Genomic DNA, 15,915 nt, shown 5'->3' with positions numbered 1-15,915 from the left:
CAACAGAATAAATTCTTTTTGTGTCATAAATCCTAGGGAAGTACAATGGAATACACTTTATCCAGCCTGTCAGTAGGTTTCTCTTTTATTTGTTTTAGTCACAAGATGGCCATTTAATGCAGGTAGGAATAACAGCACAAAGCCCTCAAGAATTTATTGCTATTGAAAACAGTTTGTGTTGGATTGTACAGATCATTTCCCTTTAAGGCTGGCGATCTGTACCTTTTTCCAAGGTGATTTGTTTCAGCTCAGTCTGACTGTGCTCAGATGTAGATCCAACAGCTTTAGTGGAGTGCATGCAGCACATGGAACTTGTTACAAGTTCAGTCCCTAAATTAGATTACTTCACTGCAGCTCTGTTTTGCTTGTGAAGGCCATGTGTAATCTCCTTCATTCTGCTGTAGGTTTCCCACTTTACCTCCTGAAGTTGCATGAGTTCTGCTTCCAGATTCTTTGCTTTCTTTTCATTTTCTCTGGCTGTAGCAAATATTTCTTCTCTGGCAGCCCGTGCATCATCCAGCTCCCGTTGGTAGTCCTTCATCTGAGCCTTGTTGAAAAGAATAACAAATTTGTTACAATTTCAGTGAACGAAATGTGGACAGAACAGAACACATACACATTTACATTGTCTATGCTGCTAAAGTTATATTTTCTGCAGAGATCTGGTAGCACATATTGGAAAGAAATGCTGTTCCAGGGAGGGCAATCCTTCCGCTTGAACACTGCATCTTTTGTAATGCCTATTGTCCATATGTCCTCTGAATATTTGAGTACATGTACAGTCTTAATGTTTCTGATTAAGAAAATTTTTGTTGTTTAGTTGTTAGCATGTGACAGAACAGTTGATGTGGAGATTTAAAGTATAGACAAGAACATGCTATTTCAGAAGACAACCTGATTTGTGAACAGTCTTTTATGCTCTTGAGTCAAATATTTGAACCCAGATTGGAGCCCTGTAATAGCTTTTATCTTATAGTCTTTTCTCTTCATGTGAATCTTTGTTTTCCTCCATGTGGGTAAGTCAGTAGCAGATGAGTGTTGGCTAGAGAATTCTGGAAGCTCTCTACCATGATGAAATTTAAGATTTTAATAATTTACCCTGTGAATTTTTCCACTGTCATTCAAACTGAGCATTCCAATACTGATATTTGAATGTGGCACTCTAGTTAAAGTTCTCCTTCTAACCAATCATCTCAAATGGGCATCAAGTTCACAGATGTCACCTAACTTTTGTATTGTGGCTGTGTAAGACACAGCAGCAGGAAAAGCTGTGTTTTTGGGGTTGCATACCTGTAATTTGCGGAGTTGTTTGATGGCCTCTTCCCGGCCTTTGTTGGCAGAGTCAGCCTGGCTCTCCAGGTCTTTAACATCCATCTCCAGCTTCTTTTTGGCAGCAGCTGCCAGGGCACGTTGCTTCCGCTCATCTTCCAGTTCCGTTTCATATTCATGGAGCTGATTAAGGAAAACAAGTTCAGTTTAGGAAACTCCTTGGGCACTCTTAAAACACTCTAAGTTTGAATAGTGTATGCAGACCCCAAATCTCTGTTAACTGTGATTTCCATTTTGTCCCAAAATTAAATGTTTTTGAAAGGATTCAGCAATTTGGGTTCTGTATTCATGGAAATATGTGTGTTACAAGCTGATGACTACAGCAGTTGTCCTTGCTGACACAACATTTCTGTACAAATAAGTTTTATCCTGTTTTCATCTGCAATGCTTTTGTATACATTCCTTGTACCTTGGGAAGACAGATGTATTAAAAGTTGTCTCTTTTCACTTGCACTGAGAATACAGGGAAGGTGGTTCTGACTATGTCAGAAATAGCAATTCATGTGTTTTATATTGTATTGGTTGTAGAGTTAAATATCTACATTTGTTGGTAACTGTGCACCTGCTATTGAAGCAGGGAACCCCCCCTGCCTTTTTCCATACAATAACCCTTTTTTTCTTCTTCTTTTTTTTCTTTTTTTATCACCAAGTAAAAGGCAATGTAATGCTTTTTTTTCATTATAGTTAGCGAGGTGCTTTAATAATGGCATTTGGTTGAGGCCTTTCAGTTGGCTTGGTTATTTATTTACAAAGGCAACAGTAGGGAATGGTACCTGTCTGAGGAGTTGTCTTTTCTTCTCCTCATTCTGTTCATCTCTGGCTTGTAAATCTCTTTCAAACTGGCCTTTCAGGGCCTGCATATTAACTTCCAACCTGAGTTTTGCATCTTCTGCAGCCTGTAGCTCATCCTCTAGCTCTTCTAATTGTGTCTTCATTTCTTCTACTTGCTGTTCAAGGGTCCGTTTAGATTTCTCCAATTCATGGACCTTTCAAGCAATGAGAATTTAATAGATTTGTTATGAGAAATAAGAATAAGTTATACACAGTATTTTTGCAGTATAGGCCATTTGAAACTATCAGGTGTGGACAATGAATAATTTACACTGAAAATATTAAATCAGCTTTACTTTGTACACTTGCAAAACTGTCTTAAAATAATGAGATTCTCTTTATCCAATACTTCGTTTTTAATCTAGTCAAATATCATAATTTAATTTATTTAGTATTAGAAGTGATATAATCATATCCCTGCAATGAAAGAAGTGATTGGCAATGCAGAAGTGGAAATTTGCTGCAGTTATGTAAGTAAATGTAAGGCAGGTGGGAAAGTAAAATATAACTAATAAAATAAGATTTGCAGAGTTTACAATTTCAAAGAAGTGTAATAAACTAGTACATTATTTAGAAATCAATTAGAATCTGCTTCATGCTTGAAGTTATGTTAAAAATAAACATAGTCTCTTGAAAGTTTGGACACAAATGGAATAACCTTTGAATTTTACATGAAATATCTGATCTTGCTGAATGGATTTGTGTGCTGCAGAGAATTTCCCACAGTGAAAACAATTATCTCTTTTTTTAGCTGCTATTTTAAATTATTGTTGTGGAGATTGTTCTAAGGCCAAAACTTACATTCTTGCCAACATCATCTTTGGAGCTAACAAGATCTTCCATTTCAGCTTTCAACATTTTGTTTGTTCTCTCCAGTTCTTCTTTGGCTTCCAAAGCCTCTTCAAGTGCTCGAGCCAATGACAGAGCCTTTGTTTCCTTTTCTCTAGCTTCAGCTTCTGCTCTGTCCCTTTCATCTGCATATTTTGAGGAGATGTTCTTCTCTTCAGCTAGCATCTGTAAAAAGGAAGTGTCAGTACAGGAGGTCATTAGTGACAGGGCTTTTCTATTGCAGCTATCTTGTCACTTCTTAATGACAGAGAAGAATCTCTGCTTTTGATAAAAGCATATAAATACAAAATTAACCATTTTTTGTATAATTAAATTTTAGTTAATTTTTCTTATCCCCTTGTCCCAGTGGACTGTATGGGTTTCAGACAGGTGATAACAGCAAGAGAGAATCTAAAATCCACACCTGATCAAACTTCTTCTGTTTCTTCTCCAGGTTGGAGACCAGCTGACGCTGGTTGTCCAAGTCCACCACCAGGTCATCCAACTCCTGCTGGAGTCTGTTCTTGGTTTTTTCCAGTTTGTCATAAGAAGCAGCCTTTTCCTCAAACTGTTGTGTGAGACTTTCAATTTCTTTCTGAAGTTTCTTTTTGCCTTCTTCCATGAATTCTACTGTGGTGGTAAATTCCTGTATCTTCTTCTTAGAGTCAGAGAGCTGAAATTTAAATTCAGAGGACAAATCTTTGTAGCTATGACAACAAAACTTGACAGAGAGACAAAAACTTGGCCGGGAAACAGCCAAGACCTTGAGCTTTCCTAGTCTGACCTGTGTGAAGCTGGTGACAGTTACACATCACCCAGCCTTCATAAAATGAGGCAGAGCACAGACCTAGGATGCACATACTGTGTGCAAGACTGTTTGTGGAGCTACCTTGCATTCATACCTGTCCCAGGGAAGACATTTAAAGGACAGGGAGACTGCTGCCTCCGTTGTGGAGCACTGCTGGTGCCATCTGGGCTAACAGCACAAATTCCCTGAAGGTCCATGTGCTGTGCCAGGATAATTCTACAGATCCTCTGGAACTGCTGACACAACTCTCAGTGATGGAGCTAATGATTTAACTATGGCACTGATACCTGTATTGTCAGTGTTGAAATATGTCTCTCCAGATTTTGTTTTGCTTCTACTTCTTCATCCAACTGCTCCTGCAAGCTGTTCTTCTCATCCTCCAGCTGGCGGAGCTTGGTGGACACATTTAGCTTCTGCCGTGTTTCTTCCTGAAGCAGCTCCTACAGTCACCACATCAATTGGCAAGACAGTCATTAGTTTAGGTCTTTTTATTGTGCATTTTATGAATATTGTAGATGAGCTGATCTTGGATGCAATTTTACCTGTGTATCTTGTAGCTGAGATCCTAAGGCTGCAACGTCTTTGGTCAGTTTGATATTTTTGCTTTCTGCTTCATTGAGCAAGCTGGTGACATTTTCAACCTCCACCTGTGACATGCCACAGAGAATAAAGCAGTTATTTTGCAAAGCTTCAAAATCTTCCTTAAACTTTAGTTTCCTTGGATTTGTCTGAAATTTTATCTAATGCCATTTTTGTCTAGTTTACCATAGTATTTATTACTCTATATCAAAACCTAGTCATATTCATAAAGCAATAATAGTATGTTCCTTGCAATGAATTGCAAAGGAGAATGGGGATTTTTGATAGATTTTCCTTCCTCTTCCCAAGTTTGTCAGAAGTTGATGCATTTGATGATATTTTCTTATTTATCCACCAACTTAAAATAATAAAGCAAAGCTTACTGCAGCTATGAACAAGATGCAACAATAAGCTTGATTAGTATATCTGGACATTGAACATCTACCAAAGAACCATTTAAAATTATCTTTAGTTATTTCTTAAACTGTAGATAAGTGAGTATTCTCCTTTCATTGTCATCTTTTCTGAGCATGTGTTTAATAGCTGTCTGTTACATTTCCAAAAGCCACATACCTGTCAATCTTCCCCACCACCCAAAAATGAACAAACAGAAAGAAACTGTCAGAGCTGCATCATGGTCACTGAATCAGTGATGGCATTACAGACTGCAACATGTACAAAGGGGTGGGGAGACTAAAAGCTCCAAGTTCCATGAGATGGAGTGGTTGTAATTGAGTAATTGTATGATAATTGAGGTAGGAGTTTAAGGTGACAAAAAATGAGCGTTTTGGCTGCAGGGCCATAATTCCTCTACATACTCCTCACAGAACAATATAAACTGGGCTTCTCAGTCCCCCAGCAAAGCACTGAACTCCTTCCTACCTGTAATTTATGGACTTTTTCATTGAGTTCTGTCCGAACACGCTCTCCCTCGGTGTATTTGGACTGTAAATCCTGCAGCTGCACTTCCAGCTTCTTCTTCTTGTGCTCCACATCTTGTTTGGCCTGATTCAGGCTCCTGACTTCATTAGCCAGTTCAGCATTGTCTTTCTCCAGTGACTGTTTGGTCTTATCCAGGTTTGCTTTAGCCTACAAGCATGTGAAGAAGTGAATAAAGATGATTTATAAGAGGAAATTGTGTTATCTAGAAGAGCTTTCAACGAGATGGATTTCTGTTTACCCGTTTAAATTGTTCCAGCTGCTCTGTGAGCTCTTCCACAGCCTGAGTGTGCTTTTGCCTCATCTCCTGGACCTGGGCTTCGTGAGTTCGAGTCTCCTCCTCCAGAGCTCTCTTCAGCACTGTGACCTCCTGCTCACGCTTTGCTCTGGAAGGTGACACACATCAATGGAGCAGCAGCAGATAAGAGCATTCCAGCCCGACTGCCATGCAGTGGGCAGGATTGTACTGAGCTTGGTGACATTCCTTTTTGCCCCTTGTGCTACATCTCCATACCTGAGCTCCTGCTGGGTGGCTGTGGTATCCAAAGTATCCTCAAGCTCTGTCTTAAGAGCCTCCAACTCTTCACCAAGGTCTCTCTTTTGCTTTTCTGCTTTGTTTCTTGCAGCTTTTTCAGACTCCAAGTCTTCCTGGAGATCAGAAATTACGGATTCCAATTCACGGATCTTCTTGAGCGCATTGTTCTTCTGAGTAGTTTCCTCTTCAAGCCTTTTTGAGAAAAGAGCATTTAATTTTAAAAATTAAAAAAAGTAATAATGATTTCACTTTGAGGAAGTCAGTATACACTAAAGATTTATAAGTCTGTGCAAGAAAGTGCCAAAGAAAGGGAAGACTGATGCAAAAAAGATCAGACAGCTCTAGCTGGATGCAATGTCTGGAGATGCTGATCAGTTGATTTAGCGAGTTTTGGTTGAGTGTTTTCCCTCTTAAATTCATACAGAAAATCCACTGAGATTCTGGAGTGGATCAAGGTCTGACTCTTACTTAATTTTTGCCTATTGCCTATGAAGTAGATCTTTACATTTCATTGTACTTGACAGCACTGCCCTTGCTTATGGGAAGAGGAGTTTTCATTGATACCAGGAGGTAATTCAATAAAATAGATTATTTGTCTATGGACACACAATAGCATAATTATTTTTCAAGGACATTGGGAAAAGGGGGAAGCACATGGAGGGGATGAACTGAGAGATGAGATTCATGGCTGGAGCTTCTCACTGTCTGGGAAGGGGCAAGATATATTCCAGCCTGAGCTTCCCACCATGTGCAGACCCAGGAGTGAGTACCTGGCCAGAGCAGCCTGCAGCTCTTCCTCCTTCTTGGCCAGCTGTGCCTTCAGGTCAGCAATTTGTGCCTGGAGCTCTGCAATCTGCTCATGTAGATCATTTGCCTCCCCTTCCAGCTTCCTCTTAACTTTGTCCAGTTCTTGTCTGCTCTTCTCTTCCTTCTTCAGCCGCACTGAAATAGGAGGGATTTTGGTCATCAGACTGTGGTAGTGCCAGGACTCCTTAATCTGTTCTCAAGCTTAGGCAAAAAATGGTTCTGGCCTCCAATGTGGCCATGCATTTAACTACAAGTCACTGTGGTTTTGGAGCAACATGCAATGCCTTATTTCTAGCTATGCTACAGAAGAATTTCTTTATCTTTCTCCACCATAAGCATTTTCCACCCTCATTTTTCTCTCTACTCTTTTATATATAACAAATAAAAGGTTTCTGTTGTTTGGCACCATGGGGATTTGATGATTATCACCAAACCAGCTTCAGCATAAAAAATTGGAAATACCCCACAGATTTTTAAAAAGTTCTCTCCAGATTCTGTTTAGATTTTTTTTGTTCTGTGGCAAGGAAAAAGAAATTTTACAAAATCCCCAATAAACTATTGTTCATGTTACCTTCAAGTTCAGAAATCATAGATTCATGTTTGTTCTTGAGCTTTGTAAGATTTTTGGCTTTTTCTTCTTCTTCGGCAAGATTTGTTGTTAGATCACTTATTCTTTCCTCAAGTTGTTTTCTTTCCTTAAGACAAATAAAATACTTCTGTTAGCAAACATGTCTGTTATGAGGGATCATAAATCAACCTACAGCCAATGAAAAATGTCCACAAGACTGTCCTTTTATTCTGTATTTCTTGAGACTGTAATGATGCATTTAAATTTTTCAGTTACAGAGGAGCTATGGAGTGGTGTCTATGACTTCCATGTTCTCTAAGCTGCTGCTCTTCGAATCTTGTGCTCTCTCAGATGGCTGCTAAGTACAGGGCCCAGTTCACAGGAGCATTGCCTTTTAAAAAGTACTGGAAGGCATTCTTACTTCCAGTTTTAATCATGAGGTTTGGTTGAAATGTTATTTATTCTGCTCTTGGACAAGAAGACATGTCTTCCACTGATTGTGCTTGACTGCTGTAAATGTTTTGCTTGAAGATATTGTTGCTACAGCAGCTGTCAGATACATCAGTTTTACACTATTTTGAATTGTTTAAATGAGCACAAAAAATTATCAGAAATGCATTTAGTACAGGTAGGACTGATGACCTGGTGTAGCTGTACATCCATGAGATTAGACAGTCAAGAGTATTTGTGTTGCTCTAGTGGAAGAGAAGGTTTTCGGTCAACTTTCAATATTTTCAGAGTAAGAAAGTGGACCCAGAACACTCACCTTGCTTAGCTTGTTATTCTGATCTTCCATTATCAGAATATCATCTTCCATTTTCTTTATCTTGCTATCTGCTGCTACTTTTTCAAGTTGCAGTTTCTGCCTTGCAGCTTCTTCTTCTTCCAGCTGTTCCTCAAGATCCTTTGGGAGGGAAGAGAAACCCACAAAACATGAATTCTGGAAGTAAAATACTACTTATATAATTCTTAAGAAATGCTTAATATTTATTACTATATGCTGTAAACTTTGTTGTTTTTATTAAGAACTAGACAATCTCTAATACTTGACAGCGTAGAAGGCAAGATTTGTTAAGATAGTGTTTTAGAGAAAAGATTGGGATTGAGACGAGGAAGAAGAGAACTCTGGAGGAAAGAGCATCAATTCATTGTCCTTTCTTCAGTAGCACAGATATATGTCCTACAGAGGGTTGTGCAGCAAGCACTGTCCTAGGACCTGAAGTTTTCCAGTCTCTGTTGTGTCTCAGTGAGATCCAAGTTATTGTCTGTATTGGTCACTTATCCCTCCTTACCAGCATTTGTTGTTGCATCTTTTTCTTCTCTGCCTGCAGCTGCTGGCTGCGCTCCTCCTCCTCCTCAATTCTGGCTTCCATCTCATGCAGGATCTCTTCCAGCTCTTGTTTCTTAGCAGCTAAACGGACTCTCATCTCCTCAGCCTCAGCATACAGCTCAGTTTCTGCCTGAAGCTGCTCTGCCAGGAGGTTCTTCTCTTCAACAAGCTGCACAAATAAAATGGAGAGGAGGTTAAGGCTTGGAGTGCAAATTGGTTGTTTCACTGGACATTCCTGGGGTACAGGCTGGCAGCTCCACCACACATTCTTGTGTGGATGTTGGGCCTTTGCTGAAGTGACTGGGAGCTTGTCTGCACTGACCACCTGCTCTGGACCATTGCTATGAAGACAATCATGAGTGCAAAGGAGAGGGACACTTTTATTATAACAGCTTCTAAACATGGTAAGAGAACTGCTAGTGTTTCCCGGAGGTTCAGAGCTGTAAATCACCTGTGAGTGTTTCTGTTCCAGCTCCTTCAATTCACTTTCTGCTTTTTGTTGTCTTTCCTTAGTTTTTTGTAGTTCTTCATCCTTGGCCTGCATTTCTTCCTCTTGGCGGGTGACTTGCAGCAGTGGTTTCACCTGGAAATGGAAAGGTTTTTTTTAAAGAATGTTTCCTGTCAGTATTTGTGTTGCTGAGCATGGTGCTTAAAGGACTGACTGGCACTAATGGTAGTGCTGTCATTGCTCAAGACTGGACAGATACTGTCCAGCCAAGCCTGATGGGAACATCTTTAAAGCCCCGAGCCTCAGCAGTGTTGCACTTGGTATCTCTGTGTTAATTCCTGGGGCCTTGTGAGCACCTCTACTTCTGATAGTGTCACTTTTGAAAAGTCTCCAGGCCTGTTTTCATCCCTTGATAATGTACAAAATGTACATCTGCACAGACAGGCAATATGCACACACAGGTGTGTATTACTGCCTATTTCTGGTTGCAGAGGAAATTGCTATCAATCCAAGTAGGAGAAGGTTTCCCAATCCGTTCTTGAAACAACTGAGCCTCTTTAATAGGAAAATAGACTTAATTTGCATGGGTGCCCAGCAAGAAGATGTTTAGTATCCCAGTTAGGATTTCCCAAGCTGCTTGTTCCTCACAGCTATATTACTCTGGATAGTTGGAAAATTCAGTTTTACTCAGTGTTCTCATTATCCACCCCTGTGAAATTATTTCATTTTGTGGCTATTAAAAAAAGTCTTCAAACATGCAAAATCTTTTATGAATTTCTGCTTAACTAGATTTTCTTCTCAAGCTAGAACTACCTTTAATGTTAATTGCATTATAGAACTATCCAGATTATCTCTAACCCCAAATTTTGTGAAACTAATGATGCTCTTGCCACCAGCTGCAATGGACTTTGGAACAAGGAATGTGCCTGACAAGATGTACCTTGGTATCATGTGCATTTCATTTCTTTTGGAAAACTGAGGAGAGATTTACTGATAGCAGTCACTCACTTTAGTAAACAGTCTCCACCACTGCCAGTTCCTCAGCTTCAGGTAGGCAGCACAATTTCTTTGGATAACCTTCATTGCAGTCAACTGTTGCTGTCTCTTGGCAAAGGCTCTGTGATTTAAAACATAAAGCAAATTGGTTCAGTCAGAGAATAGAAGGTGTTTGCAAGGTACATACATTAAGCAAAGAAACTATGGTATGAGAGACTGCTGATGAGCCACATATGGTTTGGGGAGTCTGGCACATATTTTTTTGCTGCTTTAACAGTGCCTGTGCTTTCCTGAGGAAGGGTGATAACTCTGGTTAGCTGTCTGATATTTTATTTTGGTTTATTGCTGTTTCCATTCCATGGATAGGCACAGATGTATAGATCTAGTTCTGGGTGTGAACATCTTTCCAGAGTACACAGGCACTCAGATCTTGTACTGATTATCATTCTTGAAACATATTTCTTTGGCAATTTGAAAGCCTTGATAGTATTGCAGAAAAAAAAGGCATTATTGTTGATAGTTTTGTGGTGTACATTAACTGGGATCATGCTAGATGATCAGTGCTCCACACTGAAGCTGTGGAAGAAATTATTTTATTATTTATTTTGCCTAAGACTCCAGTCAGGGCGTAGGATGCTCCTTTCCCTGCTGGTACAAACACATAAATGTTTAAATGATGGGTCATTGTCTCAGCTGATTGTACAGAGGGGTGTGAGCAGCCTCACAGTGTAACTGCTTCCCTGTAATTACACTAATCAGCCTTTTCTGGGCTGAGAGTGAAACGTTCATTTGACACGAGTTCTAATGCAATATAAATAATAATGAAATGTCTCAGTATCTTCTTTTTGTTCTCTGGAACACTAAAGGCCCCTGCAGATACTCTGCTGCAGAAAACATTCTATTTGTTAGCACATATTCTTACTTTCTTGCTAGGTAGCCTCGGGACATAGCTTGGAAGGTGATAATAACGTCTGTGATCTTCAGGTCTCTCTCTTCTTCCAGGTGAGCCAGAACACCAGTTCTGAAGAAGATTTTACTCTGTCCAATTCTGTACAAGTTGGGATCAAGCTCTAGTGCTTTGATCTGGAGGAAAAGGGGGATATTTGTTAACTCCAATGCTGAGGTTTAGGGTACTAAAAATCACTTCTCATTTCTGTTCAGTCTCAACACTTTTATATAAGAAGTGTAGGCCTGATTATCAATAGGATGAAAAATGCTTTCCTCACCATGAGTATGCAAGCCTGCTTCCCATCCATGAATCCTTTAGGAATGGCGTTGGCAGCGAGAATTTCATACCTGCCAAAAGATGCTTGTGTTAGGGAGGTTGAAACACACTGGGTGGTTTTGTACAGACAGACAGACAGACAGGAGTGACAGCTCTGCTGGCCCAGAGCTGGGGCTGGGGGCTCGTACCGCTGGCGGAACTCCTGGAAGACGATCCTGTTGGGGAATCCCTGCCGGCAGATACGGATCCCTTCCAAGACACCATTGCAGCGCAACTGCTCCAGCACTAAATGGGCGTCAAGTTTGCCAGACTGAAAAGGGAACAGAGGGTGTTTTTAGCACAAATTTACGAAAATGTTACCGTCCACATATCTGTGTTTGAAGACATCATTCAGCTCTGCCGTGTGCAGTGAGCAGCTCAACAGGAGCAGCCAAGCATCTGGAATTTACCCTTTTTTCATGGTTTGGAATGATGCAGCGGACAAAGTTGGGGTTGGTGTTCCTTAGGGTGGTCATCAGTTTGGTCAGCTGCTCCTTATAGAGTTGCCCAACAGTACGGAACATGCCTTTCTTGGTTTTTGAAGCACTGGGGAGTGATGAGCTTTCGCTCATCTTGGCCATTTGGTCCAGCCCAACTATACGGTCCACTGAAATAGAAAAGAAAGAATGGAACAGTTTATATAAATTATCTGTGGGACACATATTGAGAAAGTAAGAAAGTAAGAAAATATTCCAGGCTGGAGCTTTTCAGCTCTGTTCCCAGCTGGTAAGCTGGTCCAGCTCAAGGCTAGGGAGAATTTCTCCCAGGGTGATCATTTGGTCAAAATAAAAAGGAATTAATAACAAAGATAGAACACCTGTTGTAGTGTGTGACCAGGCCCTGGGAATGGGGTGTCTTCTCTCTGAACCAATCACCTTTTCTCTACTCTTGGAATTGCAAGTCGTGCTATAAAACCAAGTGTGTTTCTGAATAAACTTGTCTCTTTCTTCCTGTCATGAAAGACGACCATGTAGCTGTGCATCTCATTTCCACTGCACTTAAAGGGTTAAAACCCCTTTCCACGGCTACAATTACCCTTGCCTCACATCACACCCATCACTGACATGGTTACTCTTGCAGCTTGCCAAAGAGGATAGGTATATTTTTTTATGCAATAGAAGCATTCTGACAAATGTACTAGGAGCCCTTCTGGGTAAATAGTCTACTTCTGTCAAAGATGAAAATGTGGATTTTGTTAAGTAGAGACAGAATGGAGCAACTGAATATCCAGAATATATTTTATTATGTCTATTAATTAAATAGAACTCCGCAGAATTTACATGAAAGGCTTCCTGAAACCTAACAATAACCTATATTAAATGAGGTCTACAATTTTACATATTCAGCAACATTTTAACAGTGTAATGAATAATTTTTATTCTGTTGCTGAATAATATAGAAGAAATTTTTTGATAATGCTTGAAACTCTCTAATGAAGTTTTTTGTTAATGATGTCTTTAGAACACATTATTCTTATCTCTTATTTCAGTCTCTTCTATGCTTATGACATTCACACTTGTGTGCTGCCAATAAAGGATGGCTGTCAAAAAGTTCTGGTAGGAGTTTCTCCCTTTAAAACCCATCAGTGATTCAGAGTGGTGATTCATACCATCTTTCCAAAGGTCTGCTACAAATTTGTCTGAAGACTGGTTCAGCAGAGAAGTCACATTGTCGTTTAGTGGATCCATGTTCTTTGTCAGCCAGGCAGTTGCATTGTAGGTAACCTGCAGGGAACAGTGAGTGCTACATCAAAAATCTGTTCTTGATACGAAATTTGGAGTGACCAAGAACACAGGGCACTGTATTAACACAAAATCAAACAAATGTGCAAAGGTTTCTTGGGTTGAGAGTTGAGTATTTATTCTCACATGTACTAATGTCTTTAAAAAGTCTGCTTGCTAGAAAAGAATCCAGATTACTTGGATTTTCAATAACCTCAGTGATGGTAATTTTTGTTTTCTTGTGAGCTAAGCACAACCATGATTTGCAAATCTTATTTCATGTATTGAGTAATTAAAACACTTAATAAGCACATTTCATAATTAAAGCCATGTCTCATCAGTGCAGGTACCAGAATGTTTCTCTTTGATTCTTTGGGTATCAAAGAATCGAAGTTCCCTAAGTCAAAATAGCTCAATCTGTCCTGTACCTTTCCTGCATAGTGCATTATACAGAACTCTGTTTTGTCCTTGAGTTGCTTGGGCTTCTGGAATTTGGGATGGTTGCCTTGTTCTTGAATTAGTTTCTCCACAAAGGACGTGTCAGTAGCCTTGGGGAACCAGCACTCTTCATCCAGCAGAGCCAGGACACCGGGAGGGTTGGTCTGCAATGGGAGTGGTAACAGATCAGAATCATCACAAGCAGAGGCAAAGACAGAGCAGCACCTTCTTCACCCCTTGCAGGAAATAAAGGATCCCTTGCTGTACTGACACATAACTGATAGCTCTGATAGTATCCCACCTACAGAGAGAGAATCTTACTGGTCTTTCGATCAGCTCAATGCAAGGCTGCAGGTCAAGGCCAAAGTCAATGAAATTCCATTCAATGCCCTCTCGCTGGTATTCCTCTTGCTCCAGTATAAACATTGTGTGGTTGAAAAGCTGCTGAAGTTTCTCATTGGTGTAGTTGATGCACAGCTGCTCAAAGGAATTGATCTGTGAAGAGGAAAGTAGTGAATTTATAACATTAGACAGAGACCGTCAAGAGTAAACTTAAATGACAAGATGGTATTTGCTATTTTGTATTTCTTTTTGCATATTAAAATAATTAAAATTTAGGGATCTATATGAGTTTAATCAGCTATTGTCCCACAGTACATACCTCAAAAATCTCAAATCCAGCAATGTCAAGGATCCCCAAGAAAGAAGCTCCTTGTCTCTTTGTTTTATCCAGAGCTTTGTTCACACGAGCCAGGATCCAACGGAAAAGACGCTCAAATTTGGCCTTGGCCAAAGCTTCTATGGCAAAGTCTGCCTGGAAGAGGTAAGAGGAGATGTAAGTGAAAGTAGAAACCCACTTAACTGTTAATTTGTAGAAATGAGACAGAAAAGAGACTTTTCCCTTTAGCCAAGCTGTAAGGAGAAATCGAAATAGGAAAAGGGAGAATAGCTTAGGAGAGCTGGGCAGAGTGCATGTGGTACCTGCTCTTTGGTCTGAGCTTTCTGGACAACATCTCGTCCAACCTTGATCCTTGGAGTCAGAATAGATCTTGTGAAATCTGTCACATTAATCCCCATCAGGTGGCACACTTTTTGTGCAGCTAGAATAAAAAAGTGAGATTTTATTTCAAACTGAATTGCCTCTTAACTGCTCAGTAAGTGTGAATATGAGTAGCTCGGCAAGTATGCAGAATTATTTATCTTCCTTAAAAGCTTCTCTATTGTACTTATAAGAGATGACGCTTGCCATAAAAGTTACATTTGTGATCCAAGCAACAAATTCAACATTCATCAATTTATGGATTCAAGATTACTAGAAAAGGTAATGATAATTGAGCTGATTTTAAGCATGGTTTATATTTTAAAGTGTGAGAGTTACATAGATAATAGCAATTAATTTTAAAAAATATTGATAGAGAGTGCTTATTTAGTTGCTGTTTTATTAATTTCTTAATGTTAACTGAGTTTTGAAGTGGAAAATCATACCAGTATCATCTGGCATAGAAGCTTGATCAGTGTTTCTTTCCTTCTTGAAGACAATATTACCCAGTTGTAGGACAGATGAAACAACCCTCAGTATAGCTGGAACAGAAACAGATAATATAAATGAGGAACAGAATGGCCACATTTTGAAAACTCTGTTCTCTGCAATTACATCCTATTGCCTGTGATAGTCTGTACCTCTCTGGAAAGAGTAAGGTTTGTTTTAAAGGGCTGTGCCATAAACTGCAGGATTTTGAGAGCTGACTGAGAAAAAATCTCCACAATCTGTGCAGTGAGGCAAATGGGCCAGTCTGGGAACACCAGCACCTCAAGAAAAGTTATGCTGGCTCCCCAGGCAGATCCCCACATCTCAGGAATTTGTCTCCCACTCACAGTGCCAGTAGCATCTTCCCTGCTCAGTCACTCAAGAGTATTTCTGTCTTTAAAATAAAAAATATATCTGAATTACCAGCAACTTCAAAAATGTGTGGCACTTCTGAATGTCCAGTTATTCAGGGACATGTGCATATTTAGTTGTGCAACTAAAATCTAATGTATACATATCTTTAAAGGATTAGTGTCAAAATACAGAAAAGGTACTTATTAATGTTTAATTACTAAAATATACATAAATGTGATGCCACCTAATCTCGGGTAGTAAAATCTACTTTTACATTACAGATGAGGTTGTATCAATCTGGGGAGTTCTATTGGTTTATCTGTAAATTTATCTAATTTACACAGGAGAAGAATACTGTCCTAATGGGCTTCTATTTTAGAACATGAAACCAGAGGGGGGTCAGACAGTAAAATAATGACTCCTGTTGCTGCAGTGGAGAACGCTGCTGTCCACACCAGTACTGGCAGGAGACACACAGACCAGTGTGCACCAGTCCCAAGATTGCCCAAGGCTGGGGTTTTGCTCAGCATCCCTTGGTCACTGATGCAGGTGAGGGATGTGCTCTTCTGCTCCTGCAGCTGCTCCAGGGCTCAGGCAATGGGAGGACGCTGC

General features: G+C 39.9%; 1 protein-coding gene across 4 annotated transcripts in view; it reads right to left on the bottom strand.

The window, feature by feature from the left end:
* Positions 1-15,915, bottom strand: part of MYH11 (myosin heavy chain 11) — a 55,209-nt gene that overhangs the window by 6,998 nt on the left and 32,296 nt on the right. For all 4 annotated transcript variants that reach the window (XM_014895225.2, XM_088174421.1, XM_014895207.2 and 1 more), the window contains 26 exons: positions 14,907-15,002; positions 14,403-14,521; positions 14,083-14,235; positions 13,743-13,916; positions 13,412-13,585; positions 12,872-12,986; positions 11,673-11,869; positions 11,412-11,533; positions 11,225-11,294; positions 10,921-11,081; positions 10,011-10,119; positions 9,006-9,137; positions 8,517-8,723; positions 7,991-8,128; positions 7,228-7,351; positions 6,620-6,791; positions 5,829-6,041; positions 5,556-5,700; positions 5,258-5,464; positions 4,339-4,443; positions 4,084-4,236; positions 3,413-3,661; positions 2,962-3,174; positions 2,103-2,315; positions 1,291-1,452; positions 419-547 (listed from right to left, as the gene is read on the bottom strand). In XM_014895225.2, coding sequence (XP_014750711.1) covers positions 419-547; positions 1,291-1,452; positions 2,103-2,315; positions 2,962-3,174; positions 3,413-3,661; positions 4,084-4,236; positions 4,339-4,443; positions 5,258-5,464; positions 5,556-5,700; positions 5,829-6,041; positions 6,620-6,791; positions 7,228-7,351; positions 7,991-8,128; positions 8,517-8,723; positions 9,006-9,137; positions 10,011-10,119; positions 10,921-11,081; positions 11,225-11,294; positions 11,412-11,533; positions 11,673-11,869; positions 12,872-12,986; positions 13,412-13,585; positions 13,743-13,916; positions 14,083-14,235; positions 14,403-14,521; positions 14,907-15,002 — 4,052 coding nt within the window. The remainder of the gene's footprint in view (positions 1-418; positions 548-1,290; positions 1,453-2,102; positions 2,316-2,961; positions 3,175-3,412; positions 3,662-4,083; positions 4,237-4,338; positions 4,444-5,257; positions 5,465-5,555; positions 5,701-5,828; positions 6,042-6,619; positions 6,792-7,227; positions 7,352-7,990; positions 8,129-8,516; positions 8,724-9,005; positions 9,138-10,010; positions 10,120-10,920; positions 11,082-11,224; positions 11,295-11,411; positions 11,534-11,672; positions 11,870-12,871; positions 12,987-13,411; positions 13,586-13,742; positions 13,917-14,082; positions 14,236-14,402; positions 14,522-14,906; positions 15,003-15,915) is intronic.

Source organism: Sturnus vulgaris, chromosome 16 (genome assembly GCF_052056855.1).
Source record: "Sturnus vulgaris isolate bStuVul1 chromosome 16, bStuVul1.hap1, whole genome shotgun sequence".
NCBI classification, from domain to species: domain Eukaryota; kingdom Metazoa; phylum Chordata; class Aves; order Passeriformes; family Sturnidae; genus Sturnus; species Sturnus vulgaris.
The sequence above is the reverse complement of the archived record's forward strand: the minus strand, read 5'-3'. Positions and strand labels throughout refer to the sequence as shown.